At 37.4% G+C, this 9,724-nt stretch overlaps 1 protein-coding gene across 6 annotated transcripts in view; it reads left to right on the top strand.

The window, feature by feature from the left end:
* Nucleotides 1–9,724, top strand: part of MIGA1 (mitoguardin 1) — a 95,811-nt gene that overhangs the window by 70,131 nt on the left and 15,956 nt on the right. For all 6 annotated transcript variants that reach the window (XM_055351114.2, XM_004026010.5, XM_055351116.2 and 3 more), the window contains 4 exons: nucleotides 7,278–7,396; nucleotides 7,654–7,726; nucleotides 8,380–8,466; nucleotides 9,565–9,663. In XM_055351114.2, the coding sequence (XP_055207089.2) occupies nucleotides 7,278–7,396; nucleotides 7,654–7,726; nucleotides 8,380–8,466; nucleotides 9,565–9,663 (378 nt within the window). The remainder of the gene's footprint in view (nucleotides 1–7,277; nucleotides 7,397–7,653; nucleotides 7,727–8,379; nucleotides 8,467–9,564; nucleotides 9,664–9,724) is intronic.

The raw sequence follows: 9,724 nt of genomic DNA, 5'->3' as shown, positions 1-9,724 counted from the left end.
AGTATCAAATCTTCAACATGATATATTCTCACAGCTGCAGTCTTATTTTAGGAGGCTTCTTTAAACGATTACTTCAACCAAACCAACAAATAAGCAAGGTAGAGCAATAATTCAAGACTCAACTCTGGAATCTCCCATTGTTGGATTGTCTTCTTATTATTGTTAGAAATTATTTCATGTAGAGGGTTTAATTGGAGCCCAGTTTAGTTTTCTTTCTTTTTTTTTTTTGAGACAGAGTCTTACTCTGTCACTCAGGTTGGAGCGTAGTGGTGTGATCTCAGCTCACTGCAACCTTGCAACCTCTACCTCCCAGGTTCAAGCAATTCTTCTGCCTCAGCCTCCCAAGTAGATGGGATTACAGGCATGTGCCACCATACCCAGCTAATTTTTGTATTTTTAGTAGAGATGGGGTTTCGCCATCATGGCCAGGCTGGTCTCGAGCTTCTGACCTCAAGTGATCTGCCCACATCAACCTCCCAAAGTGCTGGGATTACAGGTGTGAGCCACCGCACCTGGCCCCCAGTTTACTTCTTAGGATTTTTCTCTAATAGAGAATAGAGAATACTAATAGTACATGTATGTGGGTCCTATTTGTTTTGACAGTGGTACAAAAATTTAAAACTGTTTAATATCTAAAAAATTTTCATTCTAAGTTATTTTTAAAAACTGTTTAGTTTTGTTAGCCTCAAGAAGACTTTGCCCTTTAGCATAACATATATTCCTTAAAATATGAGGGAAAATGTTACTTAAAGTAGAGAATATATACTGTGAGATACTGTCATCTCTTCATACCTTTTTTTTTTTGCATCTGGCCTAATGGACATATTTATATATCATAAATATTGCTGATGCTGAAACTTCTTATCCCTTGGCTGTTTGGATAAGGCTGATAGGAAGGGTATAATTTGGTGCTTAAGTTCTGGAATAATGTGCCTGGGTTTAAATTTTATCATTTAGTTGTGGGATTCTGGGTAAGTTCCTGCTAATTTAATCTCTGTTTCTTCATCTGTAAAATGTGGATTATTTATTTATTTGTTTATTTGAGAGAGAGAATCTCATTCTGTCTCCCAAGCTGGAGTGCAGTGGTACGATCTTGGCTCACTGCAACCTCCACCTCCTAGGTTCAAGTGATTCTCCTGTCTCAGCCTCCCAAGTAGCTGGGATTATAGGCATGTGCCACCACACCTGGCTAATTTTTGAATTTTTAGTAGAGGCGGGGCTTCCCCATGTTGGCCAGGCTGGTCTCCAACTCTTGACCTCAAGTGATCCGCCTGCCTCGGCCTCCCAAAGTGCTGGGATTACAGGAATGAGCCACTGCACCCAGCAAAATGTGAATAATAGTACTTACTTTATGAGCTTTTGTAAGGGTTAAATAAATCAAGTGAAAGCATTAGCACAGCACTGGCTGCATGTGAAATACCAAAACCAAAGCCTTGAGAGTTACTTCTAGAATCATAGTGTAGACATTCAAAAGTCTCCTCCACAAAGCAAAAAATGTCAAAAACAAAATTTTCAGAATTCTGAAAATGGATAAAAGACTTGAAAAAATTCAGAGAACATTGAATCAAGTAAAATGGCTGAATCTCCATAAGAGCAGTGAGCTTTGTGGATTTTTAATTTGCTGTCTTCCTTTAAATAATAAAAAAATGTTTTGGGTGTGAGAGCAGAGTACAAGCTGTAGTGTCAGGAGTCATGGCAGGACAAGCATTTGGAAGTTTCTTCCACTCTGACCAAGTATTGGTTGAAAGATGTGCTGCAGAAACTACAACCAAAGGAGGCATTATGGCTGGGCACTGTGGCTCATGACTGTAATCCCAGCACTTTGGGAGGCCGAGGCAGGAGGATCACTTAAGTCCAGGAGTTAGATACCAGCCTGGCCAACATAATGAACGCTCGTCTCTATGAAAAATTTAAAAATGGGTGGGAGGATCACTTGAGCCTGGGAAGTTGAGGCTGCAGTGAGCCATGATTGTGCCACTGCACTACTGCCTGGCTGATCTGACAAAAACAAACAAAAACAAACAAACAAACAAAAACTGAAAAACAAACAAACAACACACACAAAGGAGGCATCATGCTTCCAGAAAAATCTCAAGGAAAAGTATTGCAAGCAACAGTAATAGCTGTTGCTGTTGGATCAGGCTCTAAAGGAAAGAGTGGAGAGATTCAACCAGTTAGCATGAAAGTTGGAGATAAAGTTATTTTCCCAGAATATGGAGGCACCAGGATTATCTCTTATTTTATTTTTCCATTAAGTTATTGGGGTACAGGTAGTATTTGGTTACATAAGTTCTTTAGTGGTGATTTGTGAGACTTTGGTGCACCTATCACCTGAGCAGTATATACTGCACCATATTTGTAGTCTTTTATCCCTCACCCCCCTCCCACTCTTCCCCTCAAGTCCCCAAAGTCCATTGTATCATTCTTATGCCTTTGCGTCCTCATAGTTTAGCTCCCACTTATCAGTGAGAACATATGATGTTTGGTTTTCCATTCCTGAGTTACTTCACTTAGAATAATAGTCTCCAGTCTCATCCAGGTCACTGCAGATGCTGTTAATTCATCCTTTTTATGGCTGCACAGTATTCCTTCATCTATACATACCACAGTTTTTTTATCCACTTGTCGATTGATGGGCATTTGGGTTGGTTCTACAATTTTGATTCACAATTTTGCTATTGTGAACTGTGTTGCTATAAACATGCATGTGCAAGTATCTTTTTCGTATGATGACTTCTTTTCCTCTGGGTAGATACCCAGTCGTGGGCTTGCCGGATCAAATGGTAGTTCTACTTTTAGTTCTTTAAGGAATCTTCACACTTTTTTCCATAGTGGCTGTACTAGTTTACATTCCCACCAGCAGTGTAGAAGTGTTCCCTGATCACTGCATCCACACCAACATCTACTGTGTTTTGATTTTTTGATTATGGCCATTCTTGCAGGAGTAAAGTAGGTATCACACTGTGGTTTTGATTTGCATTTCCCTGATCATAGTGATGTTGAGCATTTTTTTCATATGTTTGTTGGCCATTTGTATAACTTCTTTTGAGAATTGTCTATTCATGTCCTTAGCCTACTTTTTGATGGGACTTTTTTTTTCTGATTTGTTTGAGTTCATTGTAGATTCTGGATATTAGTCCTTTATCAGATGTAGAGATTGAAAATTTTCTCCCACTCTGTGGGTTGTCTGCTTACTCTGTCAACTGGTCCTTTTGCCATGCAAAAGCTCTTTCGTTTAATTAGGTCCTAGCTATTTCTTTGTTTTTATTGCATTTGCTTTTGGGTTCTTAGTCATGAAATCCTTGCCTAAGCCAATGTCTAGAAGGGTTTTTCCAATGTTATCTTCTAGAGTTTTTGTAGTTTCGGGTCTTAGGTTTAAGTCCTTAATCCATCCTGAGTTGATTTTTGTATAAGATGAGAGATAAGGATCCAGTTTCATTCTCCTACTTCTGGCTAGCCAATTATCCCAGCACCATTTGTTGAAAAGGGTGTCTTTTCCCCATTTTATGTTTTTGTTTGTTTTGTCAAAGATCAGTTGGCTGAACTATTTGGGTTTATTTATGTGTTCTCTCTTCTGTTCCATTGGTCTATGTGCCCATTTTTATACCAGTACCACGCTGTTTTGATGATTGTGGCCTTATAGTATAGTTTGAAATCAGGTTGTGTGATGCCTCCAGAATTCTTTTCGCTTAGTCTTGCTTTGGCTATGCAGGCTCTTTTTTGGTTGCATATGAATTTTAGAATTGTCGTTTCTAATTCTGTGAAGAATGATGGTGGTATTCTTATGGAGATTGCATTGAATTTGTAGATTGCTTTTGGCAGTATGGTCATTTTCACAATATAGATTCTACCCATCCATGAGCATGGGATCTGTTGCCATTTGCTTGGGTCGTCTCTGATTTTTTTCAGCAGTGTTTTGTAGTTTTCCTTGTAGAGGTCTTTGGACTCCTTGGTTAGGTATATTCTTAAGTATTTTATTTTATTTTTTTGTAGCTGTTGTAAAAGGGGTTGAGTTCTTGATTTGAGTCTCTGCTTGGTCGCTGTTGGTGTATAGAAGAGCTACTGATTTGTGTACATTAATCTAGTATCTGGAAACTGCTGATTCTTTTATCAGTTCTAGGAGCTTTCTAGACAACTTCTTAGGGTTTTCAAGGTAAACGATCATATTGACAGCAAACAGTGACAGTTTGACTTCCTCTTTACCCACTTGGATGCCCTTTATTTCTTTCTCCTGTCTGATTGCTCTGGCTAGGACTTCCAGTACTATGTTGAAGAGGAGTGGTGAGAGTGGGCATCCTTGTCTTGTTCCCATTCTCAGAGGGAATGCTTTCAACTTTTCCCCATTCAGTATTATGTTGGCTGTGGGTTTGTCTTAGATGGCTTTCATTACACTAAGGTATGTCCCTTGTATGCCGATTTTTCTGAGAGTTCTAATCATAAAGGGATGCTGGATTTTGTCAAATGCTTTTTCTGCATCTATTGAGGTGATCGTGTGATTTTTGTTTTTAATTCTGTTTATGTGGTGTGTCACATTCATTGACTCGCATATGTTAAACCATCCCTGCATCCCTGGTATGAAACCCAGTTGATCGTGGTGGATTATCTTTTTGATATGTTGTTGGATTCAATTAGCTAGTGTTTTGTTAAGGATTTTAGCATCTATGTTCATCAAGGATATCGGTCTGTAGTTTTGTTTTTTGGTTACGTCCTTTCCTGGTTTTGGTATTAGGGTGATGCTGAATTAGGGAGGGTTCCTTCTATCTTGTGGAATAGTGTCAAAAGGATTAGTACCAATTCTTCTTTGAATGTCTGATAGAATTCTCCTGTGAATCCATCTGGTCCTGCACTTTTTTTTATCGGTAATTTTTTAATTACCATTTCAGTCTTGCTGCTTGTTATTGGTCTGATCAAGGTATCTAATTCTTCCTGATTTAAGATAGGAAGGTTGTATTTTTCCAGGAATTTATCCATATCTTCTAGGTTTTCTAGTTTATGTGCGTAAAGGTGTTCATAGTAACCTTGAATGATCTTTTGTATTTCGGTGGTATCAGTTGTAATATTTCCTGTTTTTTTTTCTTAGTGAGGTTATTGGGATTTTCTCTCATCTTTTCTTGGTTAATCTTGCTAAAGGTCTATCAATTTTATTTATCTTTTCAAAGAGCCAGCTTTTTGTTTCATTCATCTTTTGTATTTTTTTGGTTTCAATTTCATTTAGTTCTGCTCTGATCTTGGTTATTTCCTTTCTTCTTCTGGGTTTGGGTTTGGTTTGTTCTTGTTTGTCTAGTTGCTTGAGGTATGACGTTAGATTGTCTGTTTGTGCTCTTTCAGACTTTTTGATGTAGGCGTTTAGGGCTATGAACTTTCCTCTTAGTACCACCTTAGCTGTATCCCAGAGGTTTTGATAGGTTGTGTCATTTTTGTCATTCAGTTCGAATAATTTTTTAATTTCCATCGTGCTTTTGTTTTTGACCCAGTGCTCATTCAGGAGCAGGTTATTTGATTTCCATGTATTTGCATGGTTTTGAAGGTCCTTTTTGGAGTTGATTTCCAGTTTTATTCCACTGTGGTCTAAGAGAGTGCTTGACATAATTTCAGTTTTTAGTATTGAAATGCGAGGTACCATTACATTCATTGTGCTCTTTGTTGCCTGTGTACTTTGGTTCTTTTTGGTTTTGCTTTGTAACTTGTATTGTATTGTATTGTATTTATGTATTTATTTCGTGACGGAGTTTCACTCTTGTTGCCCAGGCAGGTCTTGAACTCCTGACCTCAGGTGATCCACCTGCTTCAGCCTCCCAGAGTGCTGGAAAGTGCTGGGATTGTGGGCATGAGCCACTGCACCTGGCCCCCCCCTAATTTTTTTAATTAGAGGATGTGGTGATGCGTACCTGTAGCCCCAGCTACTCGGGAGGCTGAGGCAGGAGGATCACTTGAGCCCAGGAGTTTGAGGCTGCAGAGTTATGATTGTGCCACTGCACTACAGCTTGGGTGACAGAGCGAGATCCTGTCTCTTCCAAACAAAACACTCTAGAAGTTTTCTAGAAGTTTTCTGGGTTGTTGTTTTTTTTTTTTTTTTTGCTTAGCTGGCTACTCTACAGTGTTTGCAATTGTTTTTTAATGAACTGTCAGAGATTGGAATTTCATATGTAGAGTTGTTATGCTAGCCAAAAGCACGACTGTCTTTCAGTTATACAAAAGTTAATCAAAGCTACATATAAGGAAATATGTCTTAGAATAGCAACATTGAGCTTATTTTGTTGTTTTTGTACTAAGTTTTGCTTCATTATAATCATAGGTTATAATACTTGTAAGTAATCTATGGATGATAAAATTCTCCTCCTCTTTTTAAAAAATGCTTCCTCAGTTGTTCTTTTTGGTGAACTATAAGATACAGTATTGCTGGCCAGATGCGGTGGCTGATGCCTGAATGCCAGTACTTTGGGAGGCTGAGGCAGGCGGATCACTTGAGGCCAGTTCGAGACCAGCCTGGCCAATATGGCAAAACCCCATCTCTACTAAAAATACAAAAATTAGCTGGGTGTGGTGGTGCGTGCCTGTAATCCCAACTACTCTGGAGGCTGAGGCAGGAGAATCGCTTTAACCTGGGCGATGGAGGCTGCATTGAGCCAAGATCCTGCCACTGTACTCCAGCCTGGGTGACAGTGAGACCCTGTCTCAAAAAAAGAAAAAGATACAGTATTGGTTTTCTGTACGTTCTGTGGATTTAAATAATTGGATTCAGAATGAACTAAGCTTGTTAAAAGTTTTACTCTTTTTAACAACTCAATATTGAAATAAAATCAATTCAGATTTTATTAGCTATAAAATCCTATTGAAAGGTTTTTATGGTTTAATCAAATTTATTGTATTTTGATGTTAGCAAAATCCTATTTTCTTTCTTTTATAGTTTATCTTCTTATATCAGTGTATTCTGCTTTTTGGTTTTCTGGGTTTTTGTTTTGTTTTGTTTTGTTTTTGAGGCAGGTCTGGCTTTGCCAGCTAGGCTGGAGTGCAGTGATACAATCACAGCTCACTACAACTTCAACCTCCTGTGCTCAAGTGATCTTCCCACCTCAACCTCCTGGGTAGCTAGGACCACAGGTGCATGCCTCCACACCTGACTAATTTTTTTAGATTTTTGTAGAGACAGGGTCTTACCATGTTACCCAGGCTGGTTTCAAACTTCTGGGTTCAAATGATCCTCCCAAAGTGTTGCAATTACAGGCATGAGCCACTGCACCTAGCCTGTATTCTGTTCTAACCCACTGTGCTCTTAGCTTGCAGAACACAGAGAAGTACGGCATACCTACAGCCTGGAGTCCCTTTGTCACTGCCCATTTTACGAGGAAGCCATGCATTTAGTTGAAGAAGGAAAAATTTACTCCAGAGTACTGAGGTACCATTTCAGTTTTGTTTATGTTTATGAAGGATATTAAGGTGTTTGTGTGGTACTTACTAAAAATGTTTATGAGAATAGGAGAAAATATGTTTTTAGGTCCAAGTAAAGAAAAAATTATTTTTACATGTTCTGTCAGTATTGAAAAAACATGTTTTATATTAAGGTCCTGAGGTTAAGCCTTGTTTGAATCCAAATTTATAGTAGGCTTGATCTTGAATGTAGTTTAACAATTGTCTCCCCTGTTTATTACATAGAACTGAAATGTTGGAGTGCCTAGGAGACAGTGATTTTCTTGCCAAACTTCACTGTATTCGACAGGCTTTTCAGGTATTTTTTTAACATTAAGTGACTTCACCCAGCCACTCATCCCCACCCTCATGCTGTAGAGTCCAGTGCAAATAAACAGGACAGCTCTGTGCTCTTGATTATCCCTATTCCTAATGACAAATATAAAGTCCACTAAACTTATTTTTCCTCCCTGCTACTTGCCTTCATTTGTTTCCATATTTCATTATCCTCTCCCACGGCTTCCCAGGCCCACCACACTTTGTCAAAACAGGATATTTTGATACTTCAGGAGTGTAAAAATGGCTGCTTAAAATAAAAACCCTCTTTCTTATTAATTAGTGTGTATTTGAGATTTAATTTCAGTCAATTATAAAATTGATTTTCTAAAAAGAAAATAACAAGAATATATTTGTTTTCTTATGTTTTGGGGCTATAGGAAATTTATTTGAGACTGTAATATGATTTTGAACAGAATTTAAATTCAAATTTAACTCCCTTTAATCTTTTTTTGACTATAGGTTTCAAGAGTTCTTTTTATTTTAGTAAATTAGGACTTTCTCTGTGAGCTGCCTGTTGAAATAGCACCACATGCAATGCATTAACTGTTTTAGGATTATTTGTGCTATTAAGTTGAATGTCCATTCACATTCATTATAGGTCTCTTTTTTCTTTGGGGATGAATATTTTTTCAGGTAATTCTTTCAGAATCAGCTAACAGGATATTCCTCGCTGAGAGTGGAAGGAAAATTTTATCAGCTTTAATCGTGAAAGCACGAAAGGTAAACTTGTTCTGTTGGCAAGATTTTTACCATTTACAAAAGTTGTTTTTACCCTTTGAACCGAAGATTAAGACATTAAATTTTTGATAGAAGAAAAAGTTTTTGTGGATAGTTGAAAAGGGCATTAAGTTATGCTCGGGTTGAACTATGTATAAAGTCCACACTATTTCAACCAAGTTGTTTCTCATAAATTATTTCCAATTTGCCATAAACTCTGTAAATGTCATGGTGAGAATTATCATTAGATCTGCTGCTATAACCATCACTATTATTATTACTAATGCCTCCTCTTTTATTACCTCAATCCTGTTCAGGAAGAGGGTTATAGGAAATAGCGTAGGTCTCAGAAATCTGGAATGCAAATTGAACTGCCTCATCTTCATGTAGTTGAATGAGGCAGAAGCAATGACAAGAACTTCATTCAGACTGTAAGGAACCACCTTACTTTATGCAAGGTTTGTCCAGATGATGAGAAAACAAGCCTTCCTTGAGCCATTTGCACACCTAGTTTTCAGACTCAATCCCTTTGAACTTTAATTCTTTCATTTATATAATAGAATTATATTTATATTACCTCATTTCAGAGGGTTTTTAGGATGATTAAATAAATGATAAATGGGAAAGCAACTTAAAGAATAAAGTGTTAAGTAGTGTAAAGCTAAGTATATGTAAGGTGATACTAACTATTAATACATGCAAGTCCCAATGTAAGTCTTGTGTTGCTTTCTTGGCCTTCTCATGACAGATAAACTCAGTGATTTGAACTAGGGTTCCTCCAAAAGAAGCAGAACTGCAACAAAAGCCTCACATAATGTCTGCTATAACCAGATTTTCATTTTAAGGACTGACCAAAATAGGCATACATATTTGAGTAATAAATAGTTTGCTTGTGACATTTTACTGACATTCTTTATCTTGGCTTCTGCAAAATGTTGCAATAGCAAAGTAGTAAACCAGATAAATTTGGCATACCTTTAAAATGTATTTTAGTTCAGTTACCTAGTAGAATTAAGATCTACCAGACTTATTTGAAGAGTAACTTTCTTTGTAGCTTCTTATAAAGTTGAGTTTAGGGTTAAAATGTGTTTTCTTCTTCAGAATCCAAAGAAGTTTGAAGATGTTTTTGATGAAATGATCTATTTTTTAGAGCAGACCGATCACTGGGGTAGTACTGAAATGGAACTTGCTGCTAGAGGGGTAAATTCAAATTTTTTGTGATATTTATTTTTCTTAGTTATTTGCATGTAATTTTATATGA

Source organism: Gorilla gorilla, chromosome 1 (assembly GCF_029281585.2).
Source record: "Gorilla gorilla gorilla isolate KB3781 chromosome 1, NHGRI_mGorGor1-v2.1_pri, whole genome shotgun sequence".
Taxonomy (NCBI): Eukaryota; Metazoa; Chordata; class Mammalia; order Primates; family Hominidae; genus Gorilla; species Gorilla gorilla.
The sequence above is the reverse complement of the archived record's forward strand: the minus strand, read 5'-3'. Positions and strand labels throughout refer to the sequence as shown.